Below are 16,407 nucleotides of genomic sequence, written 5' to 3' on the forward strand. Positions count from 1 at the left end.
CTCCCCTACTAAGTCTCTTCTCCATTTACGTCTAGCAGGTATTCTCACCTGAATATAGTCTGATTTATTTAGATTTGTATCGAGCTCATCGTTCTGATATACTTCCAACCATCTTTTTTAGCCTTTAAGCCTTTGTGGATATTTTTTAGCTTAAGAAATCTCAATTTACCATTCTTTTATTCATAAAAATACCTTTTAATATGGAATTTCTCAATTTAGATCAATGCTGATCCTAGGTCAATCGAACGTTATTGGGTTTGAATAGCCTTTTCACTTTAGCTCACCTTCAAACGGATCTTCGGGATATTCTAAAGATACTTGGTCTAAGACCGAAAGTCGTGAGCTGATTGAGTCATATGTAAAAGAATCGTTGCTGGCCACTTCTAAGTGAATGTCGCTCAGAGAACTTTCGTGAACACAATGCTCCATGCTCCTACGACTATAATCGCGTAAGCGATGCCTATAACGTAAGCGATGACATAACTAATCTCGATTCTTGGTTCAAATATTTCATACTTAGCACAGACCTTGATTACGCCCTCATCTGAGTTTAGGAGATGACATCTCAGGGTCCAGCATTTCCCCAAAATATTCTACCCTTTAATGAAATTCGAATTTCATGTTCTACCGGTATTAGCTGAAATACAACCAGCATTACAACTCATTGTACCCAAAACGAAAATTTACAAGTTTTGAAATTTACAACTCGTTGTTTTCAAAATTCCTTTCATATGAGCACATGAGATTTCCCTAAAGACACTCATGGCACATTACTACCAAAAATGGTATATATTTTTTTCATTGTAAATTTTGCTCTCAATTTTTCAAGTACAATTGTTCCCAACTCAAATATACAGGCAAAAATATTCGGAATTAAAATTACGATCATCCGACAGCAAAAAATAATATTTTTTAACATTTATTGCAACAAAAATTGAAATAAAATTTTTTAATAAATAAATTGGTCAATTCTGCAAATTTAAAACATCGAAATCCATCCGAATCGCATTTTTCAACTATCGGGAACAATTCGAACTAATACATACCGACACATACAACAATTAAATCAGTCTAATGCAAGAAGTACCGGTATTGCCATGGGAGAAGATCGCATGGAGCGACGAGCACGTACAGCTGATCTACCGCGATTGGGGTCTCTTTTACACGCACAAACAACAATTGGACATAGCGGCGAAGTACTATGACAAATCGCTGGAGCTGAAGAACGATGATTCGCGTGCGCTCTACTTCCGCAGTCAGTGTAAGCGCAACATCGCGCAGACACAGGGCGCGCTGGAGGACGGCCTGGCAGCTGGAGGTACTTTCGAAATGCAGGTATAATCACCTAACAATTAATAAACAACTTTTGTGCTTCCCTCGCAGCCATTGAGCCGAATAATGCACCAATCAATCTGGAGATCTGCGATGCCTTGTACGAGCTGAACCAATTCGAGAACTGCAAAGTCGAGCTACACGACAACACACACAAGTTCTATGGCAAGAAGGTGTCCGCATTTCAGAACCGTTTAATTGTGGTAGACGAAAACTTCAAAGACTCTATTGGCGAGACACTGGGCCCCTTCATATTAAGAAATGAGAAGATTTTCGCCAAAGTTCTGGAACAATTGGAGAAGGAGAAGTACGTGGATCCGCGTCCTTTGTGGAAAATATTGCGTGAGCAGGGTAAATGTGATGTGCTCAGCATACTCGAGAAGGAGGTAGGAAATGAAATTGTTTCAAGAAATAACTTATACTATTTCCTCGCACAAATTATAGGAATTGCTGTTGTCGCCACGCGAGATCGCCAGACGTGAACGCGCCTTCAAAGTCTTCAATCAAATATATTACAACAAAAGTTGGATTGATGTGCTGTTTCTGAAGGATCTGCGAGATAACGGAAATTTATTATTGCCGCAATGTAAAGTTTCCACGCCCTTTCTACGTCATCTGACCAACACCAAGTACGATGTGCTCAAGAAGTTTTTGGTAAGGTTAATTAATGTTATATTTGGAGCCTTCCAACGTAACTTGGAGATTTTGAGGAATTATTTAACATATATTCATGACTCCATTACTAGCTTGAATCCGAGCGTGTTTCATTTATTAAGCGAAGCATAGAGGTTTCGACCCACCTGACATGAAGCTTCTCGAAAATATTTAAGGGGATTACGCGATCCTCGTGGACATCGTGTGGGAAAGCTACGATCTGGTAGAAAATAAAAAACTTAAAAGCCAAAGCCATTCTGATATGACTTGAATATTTTTCGTCCATACGGACGGTATGACCTAGCCAACGTAGCCGTTGTATTATATGTAATTCGGTAAACTATGTCAATGTCATCCCATATCTTGTGTAGCTCATCGTTTCATCTACTGCGGTATTCGAAAATAAATCTTCGAAAGAACCTTTATCTCGAAAACTCGCAAAGCCGACTCATGAGATATTGTCATAGCCCATGCCTCTGCACCATATAGAAGGACGGGGATGTTCAATTGCATCACTGAAAATTTAGACCACTGCATCGCAGAAGCTATTCACCGTGGCTATTTCTCTGCTCACATACCGATGAAGGATATGTGGATGGAGAAAAGTTAAAGAAGAAGAGGCTCAGTGAGTCTTTTTATTTGATTTGGATGGGTCACGGCTAGGAGGGAAGTTTGGAAAGACAGGTTTCTGTGAGGAGTCTTTCGTCAAGCTTAGATACCGGATTATTGTAGTGTCTTTCAGGCAGAAATATCTGCTATTAAAGTATTATTAGACTTACTGCTCCGAAGTGCAGGAAGGTAAGCTCTGAGCCCAAAGTTAGTCAAGAAGTGCCTAACCTGACAAGATTTAGTATAAAGTTACTTCTTGATCAGACTCGTTTAGATGCCTGGTCATCGCGAAATCGCTGAAAACATCATGGCCGATAAAATAATTAGAGGAGGCGCCCTTACACCGCTCACAACGGAATGATAACAAGTTGGATCCCCGTGGTTATCTTGAGTTCCAGCACTGGACTTATGGACGTCACGTGTGCTGATCAGGCGTTCGCTTGTGACCAGCTTCTATGTGACTGCGATGTCTTTCTGGCCTAGATTAGAACGTAAGAGATCGACTGAAATATTGCGTTTAACCAAATTCATCTTGTGGAAATAGTACGAGTTCCTACTGGACATTATCCAATAGGTACTCATGCTGTAACTCTAAAAAACCAGTCGGACGCAAACTCAAAATTTTAAGGTGAGGTGGAAAAATCCAAAAAAAAATCCACTTTCTCTTCAACTATCCAGCTTATCCAAGACATGAGGTTCAAACATCTCTGCAAATAAGCTTTCGTTGAACCAGCAGACATATCCGAAACTGACATTAGTCGGCTCAACAATTTTGTAATCGGCTCAAATCGCTTGGCCGATTTATAAGGGTCTTAATAATCAATTTTATAGGAGTTCTAGGTACCGCAACGAACCAGCTATAAGTTGTCCATGTGATATCTCTGTTAGGATCGACCTTTTAACCTAACTTAATATTTTACTCCACTTGATTGTGCTTTGGTTCTCCTTGGGATCGCTACTCAATTTGTTAGCAGTCTCTCTAGGAATATAAAAACGTCTATGTGAAGTCAAGATTTTTTCATGGTGCTCAAACCCATTCCTCTATATATGTTTAGAAAATGTTGCAAGCTCGCAGTCCACTCTACAATGAGCAAATGCGTAAGTGTCCAGATAAGGAAGTATGGGAGAAGCATCGCCAGGCGCACTTGAACCACATACAATATCAAACTCGTCGTAATATGTTGACGATATTGCGTACGATACGACAGCTGCGTGCTATGGGAAAAATTGCTGTGAGTGAACTCGTCGATTAAATATTTATTTAATATTTTCATATTTTTTTTATTTCATTTTTTTTTTTAATTTATAGAAACTTAGTAAATACGTCGAGGAAGTTATGGGCGACTATGTCGTGTTGAAGACCCATCGTGTCATGCCATGGAAATTTGAATTTCTCAACGAAGTTTATAATACTTTAGCGCTAGCCTACACTGATCGCTATATTAAGCCAAGTGATCGCAGTTCTGCAAATGAAGGCAAGAAAAATACCAATTTAATGCATCTACTACGTATACCCACCGACAAGAATAAAGATCGTGCTGTCTCTTTTGTATTCGGCGATAAGTCCACGTATACGGAACCCGATGCCACCGATTATACAATGATTGCTTATAAGTGAGTTGGATTTAGGGTTTACGAAACACATTTTAGGGATAGTTATACCATAAATTCTAACCGATAATACTTTCGATTACCTTTAAGATTTGAATGTTTTATTAGAAATATTTTTCGATATTTCGTTTCTCAAGGGATTAATTTGTATATGTAGTCTTTTACATTCGATTACGTAATACCCAAAATAAAAGTTTTCTCCCTCCCATCTAGGAAATATTTAGCGCGTTTAGAGAAACGTATACACTTCGCGAAATACTCGATTGAGAAGTGTTATCTGCTGCACGAAATCGCACGAAGTCATTTGGGGCAGAGCCGATTCGATGAGTGCTGCTCGGTGGCGCGCAAAGCAATTGAAGGTCTGCATTACCGCTATCCCTTTCCGTAGCAACTTCAATTAAACAATCTTACTAATTTGTTATTTTTATTTTGGTAGAGTCTAAAAACTGCAATAGCAACATCTGGCGCTTCTTGAGCACCATATTGATTTGCAAATCGCATGCGGTGCTCCATAAAGTGGAACGTGCAAAGGAGATACTCGAGGAAGCCTTGATTGTGGCGAACAGCTTAAATAGTCCCGATTTGGTTACATTTGTCGAGAATTGTCGTCTCATGAACGAAGCGGAATTGTCGCTGAAGAAACGCACACAATCCATGGAATCGGTGCGCAGGCGTAAGAGTAAAATATCAATTGAAAGCCACAACTCACAACTATCACAACAGAGCAATGAAACGAATGAAAGCTCGAATGAACCTATTTAAAAAACAAAAATCGGTAAAACAAAAATTCTAAAAACAAAATCAATATTTACACTGTACAAGAAAGTAATTGTGGTATTATGCATACAGTTGTACCCATTTGAACAAAAAAATCACATCTTATTATATATTGTACATTTCTTGCGTCTCGAATATTGCTTACAATAATAAATATAACAGTACTTCATTAAAAATTACTTTGAAGAAACGGATGGTTTTAGTTTGAATATTCATAGTAAGGCGCTTCGGAACATTTAAGCTTTGGGAGCGGCCCTTATGGCAATATTCACTTCCCAAAAAATAAATAAATGAAATGAAATCAAATTGTATTTCGATATTATTTATTTGTTAAAGAAATCCATATATATTATTTAAATTTTTGTATTAATAGGTAAGTGCTTGTCTCATTATACTAGATGTTTGCTTAAATCAATGCTGTCATATACTTAAAATGTTAACAATACTTAAATTTATGTTTTCTTTTGCTTTTTCATATATTTATTTGTTTTTTTTGTTTTTTTTTTGTTTTATTTTTAATATAATTTGGAAGGAATGATTCTGATGAAGAATTAACGAACGGTATCTTAATGTGCTTTTGTGTAGTCTACTATAATAATAAGGAACAAAAATACGTACAATTGTACATACAAACTAAAAAACACAATATTAAAAAAATGAGAACAAAAAACAAATAACAAAAATAGTTTAATTATTTGAGGTTAAAGTTTCTATAAAATTAGATAATATTGGATACTAATGTTCGTTTTGCAATAGTTTGTACCAGAGAACGTACACTACAAAGAAGGTTCGTGGGGTCAATGACGTAGGAATATTACATTTTTTAAGGGGTACTCGTTATGATTAGAGGATTTCACCAACTAATGTACATTCTCTGGTTTGTACAATTTTAACGGATACTTAAAATAACGGTACAGAATAAAAAGTAAAATAGTTGGTTGGTTAGTCAAAATATAAAAATAGTATATTAAAAATTTTAAAATCAGAAAATATTTTATTTTTATTTATACGCAGCATAAGCATCCAACTGCTGATTTATATTGGATCACAAAATTCTGGACTGAAATTATGTTCTAGTTTTCAAAGAAATTACCAAAATACGCTTTGTTTTAAAATTTTTATCACTTAAGTTCGTAAATATAGACGTTTAGATGAATTGAAATTTAAATTTGTGTACGAAAATATTAAAATTACAATAAAATATAAATTAATTAAAACAAAACACAAATAAAAAAAATTTTAAATTTAAAAAAATTAAAAATATTGAAAAAAACTAAAAAATCGAAAAGTATAATAAAAGTTATTATTTTTAAGTTATTTTATTACTTCTAATAAACAAAAAATTTGAAAAACTTAAAAGTATAATTTACGATAAAAAAGTCCAACATTTTTCTTAGTTATTTTATTATATATAAAAAATTAATATTGAATTAAAAATATAATATTTTTTAATATGTATTCATTTTTGTAGTTTTTCTAACTTAAAATTAATCTTGGATTTTTCCATATTTATAAAATTGTTTTAAAATAAATTTTTATAGATAATTTTTTTAATTTAATTTAGATTGGTTTTCTTAATAAATAACATATTAAAATTTTTTGTTTTGATTTTTAATTTTTAATAATTTAAATTAAAAAAATTAATTCATTAAATTATCAAAAACATTAGTAATTAAAACATTTTTTTAGTTAATGTATTATTTATTAAGAAACCAATTTAATTTAAATTATAATATTAATATTTAAAATTTTTTTTTTGATTTTTAATTTTTTCAATTTAAATTATTAGTTAATTTTTTCGTATTTAAATTATTAATTAAAAATTTAAATTAATAAAAATTAACGATCAAAAAAATTAATTAAATTAAAATTTTAAATAAAAAAATTAAAAATTTTCAAGTTTTTTTTGATTTTTTTAATTTAAATTATTAGAGTATAAATCAAAAATTACAACAAAATTGTAATTAATTATTTAAATTAAAAAACTAAAAATCAAAAAAAAAGGTTTTAATAATTATAATTTAAATTAAATTGGTTTTCTTTATAAATAATACATTAATTTTAAAATTATATTTTTTTTGATTTTTAATTTTTTCTAATTTAAACTATTAATTAATTTTTTCGTATTTAAATTATTAATTAAAAATTTAAATTAATAAAAATTAACGACCAAAAAAAATTAAATTTAAATTTTAAATAAAAAAATTAAATTTTTTTAAATATTTTTTTCCAAATTACAATTTCCAAAATTTTTTTGATATTTAATTTTTTGAATTAAAATTATTATAAATCAAAAATGAAAGCAAAATTGTAATTAATTATTTAAATTAAAAAATTAGAAATCAAAAAACAAGGTTTTAATAGTTATAATTTAAATTGAATTGTTTTTCTGAATTAATAATATATTAATTTTAAAATTTTTTTGATTTCAAATTTTTTTAATCGTAATTATTTTTTTGATAATTTCATTAATTAAATTTAAATAAAAATTAAGAAAAAAATTAAATTAGTTTCTTATTTGATAAGAAAACAAAAATTAGTTTTAAATTAGGAAAACCTACAAAAATTATTAAGTAAAAAAAATGTTTTTGCAATTTTTTTCTCCAAAAATGATTAAACATACTTTATTTATAGCTGTTAAGTATTTCTTTATTAATAAAAAAAGTGATTTAATTTAAAAAAATTAAAAAAATATTAAATTGAACTAAAAATATTATTTAACAAATGTCGCTACAAACAATAAACAATTGAATTAGTAAATAATATTAACACTACATTCAATGTTTCAACACACTGCTGAGACTTGCTTGCTAATCACACGCAGTGCGCAACGATAAATTATGAAATTAAGTAACATATAAATATATATAAAATTCCAATCTCAATCTCAATTATTAACAGCTAAATGTATAAACTTAATGATTATGTTAATTTGAGTTTAGTAGACGCTCATTAATTTAATTATATCATAATTCTTCAAATATGCATGCTATTATTTTAAACTAATTCACTATTTTATATATTTATAAACGCGCGCACACACGTGACAGTTATTTATATATGTACGTGTGCATGCCGTTACGTATAAGTTGTACACATACATATATGTATAGTATGTATGTATTTGTTTTTGTAAAGGAAATTAAAGCTTTGTATGTTTAACGGTGTCCGTCCAGTAGTTTTGTATTGTCATCGCCTCCAGTGAATTGAGAAAGGAGTCATTGTCCAAGCTGTACATCTCATCGGAGTTATCCTGCAAGTCGTCAAAAGAAATTAACTTTATTAACGCAGCCATTAAAAGCTCATTGCCTCTGTAAACGATTCCTTACACTTACACGCATCGTGCTATCATCGATGTAGACACTCGAGTCGGGCTCGCTCAGCGCCTGCGGCTTATTGACGTATCTACGCCGATACAACACTATGCCAATGGTGCCGACCGTGCAACAAACACCGAATATGGTGAAGCAGATGGCTGAGATCGCGCCGGCGTCCAGAAAGTAGGTGCGCTGCAATTAACGGCATTTGATTAGAACGCTCTGAAGTAGCTAAAATTTTAACACCCACCTGTATCGAGAGCGCCTCCGAGGAGATGTTGCCCTCTTCAACGCCACCGAAATCATTGGGCGTCGTGGCTGCACTACGCGTCAGCAGACTTTTGCTGTCCGACGAGTAGTTGATGTAGCGATTGATGTGCTTGTACTCGGCTGAGAGTACTTTCGATTTGCGTGAACGATGTTCGTTTTCGGCACGTCGCAGTTCGTCCTCTTTATTGGCATTCTCCAACGTAAAGGGTATGCGTTGCTGTGTCGTTGCCGCCGCCGCCGCAGCGTCGACTGTTGCAGACTCTGTTGGCACCGTGACGACTTCACGATCGATTTCGGTCGCTTGTGGCGCATTGGTCAGCAGTTTGGGCACTGGAAGCGCCGCCGCTACTGCCATAGCGTTCAGCCACTCCAGTGTGTCGGAGTGCATAGAGTCTATGCGCGAGTTCGCGTTGACTGCAGTCGTAGTCGAGTTGTTAGTCAAGGCTTTTGGCGCTTCGAGCGTGCGCGTGGCTTCCGCGGTGCTGCTGGGCTCGTGCGCTGCCGCCTTACAATTCACACAGGTTGCATTGCCTCTGCAAATTTACACAAATATTTTATGTATTATAAAATGAAAAGCGATTTCTCAAAATACGCACCTGATCCCATCGCGTTTTCTACTGCTGTTAGTATAGTTGCTCAGCTCTTCATCAGCGCGGTTCAATTTCTGTCTGCTTTCCTCAATAGCGACAGATCGCTGCTCCGCTACGACCGCAGCGACTTGTGGTTCCTCCAAACTTTCTTCATCCGCAAGCCCCTTTGGCTCTTCTATGGTTTTATTGTAACTCTCTGCAGATCGTTTATACTCACCCTCTTCTGCTGTTGGCCGGTCATCGTTTTCTACAATGTTCTCTTTTTCGTGCTCGGAAGTGTCCTCTATCTCACTAAAGGCTGCCTCAACTTGCTTCGTGTCTACATCTTCAGAGACCAGCTCTTCATCTGTACTGCCGGCATTGTCGTTAAGTTGTTGTTGTATTATTGGTGCCACAACTGCGTCTGATTCTGTATTTTTATTGGACGTAGTCACTAGTACAGCTGGTGTTGTTGTGGACCACTCTAAACTCGTCGTCGTCTGGTGTAGTTTTGTCACCGCTTTCACGGATTTACTGTCTTGATTGTACTCTAAGGAAATCTCTTGGCTTGGATATGTGTGTACGAGGGTTATGCTCAGAAGGATAGCTAGAGATTTTAGGGGAATATTTAATTTTGATGTTTTTTTTATATATTCAGAGATTACTCACTACTCAATGTTGTTATCCAGAACCAATGTGACCACCAGTAGAAGGTCATGATGCTACGCGTTGTCTGATTTTGACGTGGAATGCTAAAAATAAAGAAAAATTAATTTAAATTTATATCTTAAGAACTTCAGGTGTCAATAACATTATTGTCTATGGGAAATATTTCTTTGGTTGAACATAAACCAATGGGAAACGTTTGCAAAGTCGCCCGAAGCTCTTTCATAATGTCAGACGTCATTTGCCTTCAAATCACCAAACCTTGGAGAGTGGTGAATCGAACAAACAACTGGTATAATTGAAATAATCCGGAAAGTTATACATATAACTTTTACTTCAGATTTGTATTCCCATAATTTAGATTTCTATACCGAGAACGCATCATGATTTAATAGATCATATTTCATAAGAAAATAAAATAGTTGAGTCCTGTGGGTAAAATTAAGATAAAAACCAAATTAAAAGACATTCGTAACAGCATTTTGTAAACTTCAGAATCCGTCTTTCTCTTCTCTACCCGTCTACCACATTTAGACAGCATCTTCCAAGCGGATGTGCTAGGTACACCGAAAGCCTGTGGGGATCTATCGAAAAAGTACGGGAGAAAAAAGGCGCCATATAAACAGAGGATTGGCCTTGTCGACGCCAGCATCTTCCAAGCGGATGTGTTAGGTATAGAGAAGGCTTTTAGAATTCTATCAAAAAACTACGAGAGGAAACAAAAAGGCGTCATATACACAGAGAGCTGGTCCTGTCGACGCCACAGATTAATTCAAGCTTAGTCAATAACAGCTCACTGGTAGCTCAACTCCACCTGTTCATAATTTGGGTTCCAGGTCTCAGCTACATTTTAGGCAACGATATGACAAACGAATTGGTGAAGCGACGAGCTTCTTTGGACGAATCAAAGATGAAGATAATACCTTGCCCGATGAGAACGGTCAAAATATAGCTCTGAAGAGATGGAAATCAATAGCTAGCTGCAAGATAACAAGGCAGATATAGCCCAAGGATGACAAGACTAGAATCAAAGTCCTCTCTCGACGAACAAAAACAAAACTCTATAAGTCACTCGTTATTCCCGTCCTGCTATATGGTGCAGAGTCATGGGCGATGACAACATCTGATTAGTCGACGTTACGAGTTTTTGAGAGGAAGATTCTGTGGAAGCTAAAATGGGGCCGCCTTTTTACCAATATTTACCGCTACTGCAAGCTGGTAGGGAATGTGGAAATTGTTTTTCACTTTCTCTGTGAATGCCCAGCTCTATTACAAATCAGGCACAGAATACTTAGAACTCAGCAGGAAAAGAATCTTGAATCGCTGTTCACAAAAAGAAAAAAATAGTTTCATTGAGATCATGAAATAGTTTGAGGGTTGCCAAGTGTATAAGGCCTTACGATAGTATAGAAAATTGGCTCATCCAGAACTAATTGAGCCCATATAGGAGCGTTACTCCCTACCTCCCTTAACAAAATATGTAAATTTAATGTATTTGTATTCAAAGCTGGGGGCAGAGCTTGTGGCAGATGTAATAGAGCATTATACTCTAATTATATAACTCGTACCTAAACAAAGTGAATCATTGAACTCACAGCTTGATTCGCAACTCAAAAGGTACAACTATGCTTTCAAGTACTTTTCAGCATATTAGTTGTCATGAATTTGTAATTTCTACCACTATATTGTTTTATTTTATGTCAATTGTTGTACTGAATATTAAATATTCCAAAAATACTATTTTTTATGTATTGTTAAAGGTTCCGCTTTCCGCTTCGTGGGAGTTTTTTACGCATGCGTAGTTAGCAAAAGGTGACCTCCAAAGCAAGCTGCGGTTTTTTATATATCGACATATAATGTAAGCTTTTACAGATTGTGTTGTTTAATCTATTTTTTAAACCACCCTAACCTCAACTACACTGTACGCTATATCAGTGTACCGAATTTAATGCGCGTCACACTAGGTTAGTTGTAATATGAGTAAAAAAATTTCAAGTTCAATGTCGGTGAATGATTTGAGAAGTGAAATACCGAAAAGAAAATTTAAACACAATAACTATGAGGGTTAGGTTAGGTTAGGTTCGATGGCTGATCCAGAGATCGCTTGCTGGAATATTCTAAAAAATGTCAATACAAATGTGAGGCGTTTAATCACTATAGCTGAATATCTGAAAGCGAGAGCTGACAAGTGTTTAAGCTAAAGATGTATGTGTTGAGATACTGCAGCTGTTATCTGATAAGATTCTCAACGTTCCAGCATTTACGACGATAGGCAGTGGCTTGTTCGACCTGCCACAACTAGGTAGACGCTAGCCTTATTGAGGCCAAAGAGCTCACGAGATCTCTTACAATCGCTCTTGGGCCAAAAAACGAACAATCGATGATAGGCCAGCGTTGGTCAAGCTCCCGCGATGGGGATATCAGAGTACTTTCATTTAATTTTCATTCTCAAAACTCAATTTGTGACACTTTTAGTTGACGTATATCTTGAAAATGTTATCTTTCTAACTTACTAATGATAATCAAGCTGGGAAGATATATATTATCGATTGAGTAATAATATACAATATCCACGCTTATAAACTATAAATTACATATAGAACCCCCAGAGGAGATGTAGTGACTGATGCCCAGAGCATTAGAGGAACACTTCTCCAGCCTGCTGAATGGCAGTGAAAGCTTAAAACCAGGAGATGATGAATCCGATGACGAAGGAGCGGACATTCCATTGCCCGACCATGAAGAAGTTTAAATAACAAACAACAAAGGAGCGGAGGCCGATGAATTGCCGGCCGAGCTGTTCAAATACGGCGCCCAAGAACTGATAAAGAGCATGCATCAGCTTCTTTGCAGAATATGATCGTATGAAAGCATTTTTGACGATTGGAATTTAAGTGTGCTCTGACCAATCCACTAAAAGAAAGATCCCACAATCTGCGTCAACTACCGTGGGATAAGCCTCTTCAACATCGCGTATAAGGTTCTAACGAGCGTATTATGTCAAAGATTAAAGCCCACTGTCAACAAACTGATTGGACCTTATCAGTGTGGCGTTAGGTCTGGAAAATCAACAACTGACCAGATATTCTCCATTCGCCAAATCTTGGAAAAGACCCGTTTCAGACAAGGCGAGTCCCTATCGTGGGACTTCTTTAATCTACTGATCGAAAAAATGATTCGAGCTGCGGAGTTGAATATACAAGGTATAATCTTTTACAAGAATGTGCAACTGCTAGTTTAGCTTTCTTCGGGTCGGACAAAAATGTGAAGCAAATGGGTCTAGTAGTAAACAAACAGCCATCGCATCCGCGACTTGGCTCCCACGTCACAGTTGACAGTCGTAACTTCGAAGTCGTGGATAATTTCGTCCATCTTGGAACCAGCATTAACACCAACAACAACATCAGCCCAGAAATCCAACGCAAAATCCTTTCTTGACCCTTATTAATTTCAATATTTAATTTGGCCCTATCAAAATCTAATAATACTATGAACACTGCATCAATTTGGTAGTTCTTTTTCTAGGTTAGAGCACTTTTCGAGCATCTCAAACTTTATAATCAATATTTTGGCAAAAATATTTGCCTTGAGGTTTTCAAGGGTACCAGAATTGCTGGACTTACAATTAGCTTTCCAAATAACTACACAAATATAAGTGAGAGGGAGTTAAAACTAGGACCTGAGAGATAATTTATTCAATATACATATTTTTTTTTTTGACAATTGAGTAATGCTAGAGAATAGTTTGATTGGTTATGGGCTATGGTTTCTATGTTGAAACCGGTAACTGGCTCAATGATGATTTTGCCACAAGTGCCGGTTCAAACAGTCACCTTATAGTCATGCGATGGCTCTTCATGGATCTGAGATAGATCTTATTTTCCCCCAGGCTGACTAAAGTTTGCTTTTTTAGCTGCGCCAGCAAGTGTAAAATAAGCTTCATCGCTTACCAAATTATGTTTTTTTTTCAGGTACTATTTTCAGTGACTATTTTCAAGGCGAAAGGTTACTATTTCGGTTGGTTGTTTCAGTGTAAAGCGATTCATGTGAGAAATTGAATTGGATGGAAGTTTTTAAAACATGTATAGCTATAACAATTGGTTAGAAAACGTTAAAATTATTAAATTTTCCACAACAAGGTAAAAGACGGCGCACCCTGTATATATTGTTTACCTATTTTTATCAACAATTAGATTGATATTAATATCTATTACTAGCGCAATATTTACAGGAAAAGTACAAATAGAATGCAATTGTGAAAGACATTCTAATCACCGCTTGCTCCAGTTATTTACTAATCCAGCTGATAGCGGCAATCAAATGCAATTCATCAAGCTGTTGCGCTATCGAAGTGTGTCAAGAAGTTGGCTGCTTGTGAAAGCGTTCAAAGTGCACTTAACAATGCACTAGAAGTGTGGCAATACAATTTGCTACGCGCTATCAGGCATGGAAGGAAGTAACTCTAGATTGTAAATTTAAGTTTATTTCCTAGATGATAAATTACAAGAACTGCTGTAAACAAGGTGTCGAAGAAAATAGAATTACTATATATTATCTGTGAACTTATATCGGCATATATTTGTCTATATATATGTATGTATATCGTATAATTATTTACACCTTCATATCATAAAAACCATTTGACATACAAAGTATAGTATACTCGTAAATTTTTATTTGTTTGTAGAACGTTTGTTACTTCTTGCTTTCGCTTAGCCACAATTCTTAACACTCTGTTAGTATGTACTGTGTACAGCTGTTAAGCTTATGCTAATGATTTTGCTGGCAGTGTCAATTGAATGCAATTAATGTTAATGGAATTAATGTTGTGGGAATTGACTACCGTTTTGCAGCATTAAGCCCGCATACTGCCTTGCTCAGAATGAATGAGGCCAAGAAAAGTGAAGTAATGACAATAAGCAGCAAAATCATTTAACACCGGAGAGAATGAAGAATGGCAGATGTAAAAAGCAGGAGGTATTAAATATAATTAACATGGCGTGAAAAATCTCGTAGAGAAAGATTCTGGATTGAATGAACACTTAATGCTTAATGCTATCTTCAAAAATAGTTTCTTAGAAGTAGTAAGATTCTAGAAAACTACTGTTAGAAAGAAATAATAATGCTAGTTTTCTTTTGGAACAGTTTCTTAGAAGTGATTAGAGATTCTAGAATATTACTGTTAGAAAGACTGATAATATTGGAATAAAGGGAATCTTCGAAATCTGCTGAATGCTTGGATGGTATATTGTTTCCATTTGTGTTATAACTTATTTTAAGCAAACGTATGAAGAAGATAGGTAGGTAGGTAAGAATGCAACCTCCTACAACTATCGTAAGAACTTCACATCTTTTTTATCACGTTTCTTCGTTGTGTTCAAACCATGTGTTGCCCACTAGGTATCGCCATTAGGCTTTTTGTAGATAGGCATTCAGAGTTTGATACCTTATGGATCCCAGGAGTTAGATGTCTGATTTGTGGTAGACAGGGCACTCATGAGAAAGTGTATAAGTATATTTTCAGGTTGTCAAGTATTGTTATAAGACATAACCATCACTTTTAGCGCATGTTTTCCAAAGGGTCAATAACCCGTTATGGTGCTATAAGTCTGTATATACTTTTCCTGGACCTATATAATAAGTCTTCAGTATTTATCTTCTGATATTGTGGCCATATCTGTTTTGGTTAAGAATTTCCATCTATTCTGAACTATTTGTGCAAGTTGTTTATAGAGCTCCCTCTTGAATATTCCTAGCAGGCATGGTATTATGTCATTCTTAATGGTTGGAACAGGAAGAGTTCTGAAGATAGCGAAATTCTGAACTATCTCGATACAAATCTAAGTAAATCAGACTATGTTCTATGTTGGATTTCAATAGCTACTTTCAGGTGAAAACATGAATAGAGAAGAGGTTTAGTAGGGAGGGAAGATAATATCTCAATCTACACGGATGGTACCAAAATGAACTGCAAGTGTAAGGATGGGAGTATACTCCGAGGATATTAATATTTCTCTATTCTCTTCTACCAAACATAGCTAGCATCTTCAAAACAGAAGCACTAGGCATGGGAAAGACCTGTGGAGTTCTACTAAATAACTGAGGAGTGATACAAAAAAGTATACAACAGCACTCTTGGGACCCGTGGCGAACTCAAGACAAGCATTTGAGCCTGAATAATCACTTTACCGCAGGAAAAATTATTGGAATACGCAGAAAACATGGTTAATTTTTGGTGATAAAATACAAAAGAAAACAGAGACGAAATAGCTTCACAGTACCATATAAAGAGCTAAATTGTATAAAAATATTTCGAAAATACAGCTCACTGCATTAAGACTTGACGCACCCTGTATTAAAACTTTGTGGCAAATTAGCACGCTATCGTGATTTCACTTAGTGTAACAAATTGACATTGTTAGCACAAATGAGGCAAAACAACAGTTACTTTTATGACCTTCCGTAGAAACAAGAACGAACCGGAAGTTTAGATATTCTTGTTCCGTTTCCGCAACTATAAAATCTGCACAAATATAAATGTTTTTACGTCTAAGTCATATAAAGATGCTTTTAATTTACATTGAGTGTTTAAAAATGCAAAA

The 16,407-nt window shown here is 35.0% G+C and overlaps 2 protein-coding genes across 10 annotated transcripts in view; one reads left to right on the forward strand and one right to left on the reverse strand.

The window, feature by feature from the left end:
* Positions 1-895: 895 nt before the first annotated feature.
* LOC126758869 (uncharacterized) lies at positions 896-5,207 on the forward strand. Its single transcript, XM_050473284.1, has 7 exons — positions 896-1,318; positions 1,384-1,718; positions 1,777-1,986; positions 3,651-3,827; positions 3,905-4,209; positions 4,420-4,565; positions 4,643-5,207. Exons 1-7 carry the CDS (start codon positions 1,075-1,077, stop codon positions 4,966-4,968), a joined length of 1,743 nt encoding a protein of 580 aa, XP_050329241.1. The 5' UTR covers positions 896-1,074; the 3' UTR covers positions 4,969-5,207.
* Positions 5,208-7,095: 1,888 nt separating this feature from the next.
* LOC126758166 (uncharacterized) overlaps positions 7,096-16,407 on the reverse strand; it is a 73,741-nt gene continuing 64,429 nt past the window's right edge. For 7 of the 9 annotated variants that reach the window (XM_050472268.1, XM_050472265.1, XM_050472266.1 and 4 more), the window contains 5 exons: positions 9,809-9,891; positions 9,167-9,746; positions 8,551-9,103; positions 8,319-8,492; positions 7,096-8,260 (listed from right to left, as the gene is read on the reverse strand). In XM_050472268.1, coding sequence (XP_050328225.1) covers positions 8,126-8,260; positions 8,319-8,492; positions 8,551-9,103; positions 9,167-9,746; positions 9,809-9,857 — 1,491 coding nt within the window. In that variant the 5' untranslated portion in view covers positions 9,858-9,891 and the 3' untranslated portion in view covers positions 7,096-8,125. Of the gene's footprint in view, positions 8,261-8,312; positions 8,493-8,550; positions 9,104-9,166; positions 9,747-9,808; positions 9,892-16,407 lie in introns of all 9 variants that reach the window. The other 2 variants (XM_050472274.1, XM_050472273.1) reach the window with 2 other exon arrangements.

The sequence above is a fragment of the Bactrocera neohumeralis genome, chromosome 5 (assembly GCF_024586455.1).
Source record: "Bactrocera neohumeralis isolate Rockhampton chromosome 5, APGP_CSIRO_Bneo_wtdbg2-racon-allhic-juicebox.fasta_v2, whole genome shotgun sequence".
Lineage (NCBI taxonomy): Eukaryota > Metazoa > Arthropoda > Insecta > Diptera > Tephritidae > Bactrocera > Bactrocera neohumeralis.

Coding starts and splice junctions, on each gene's coding strand:
- LOC126758869 (XM_050473284.1), top strand. CDS start 1,075: ATGCAAGAAGTACCGGTATTGCCATGGGAGAAGATCGCATGGAGCGAC. Junction 1,319..1,383: donor GGACGGCCTGGCAGCTGGAG/GTACTTTCGAAA, acceptor CTTCCCTCGCAG/CCATTGAGCCGAATAATGCA. Junction 1,719..1,776: donor TCAGCATACTCGAGAAGGAG/GTAGGAAATGAA, acceptor CACAAATTATAG/GAATTGCTGTTGTCGCCACG.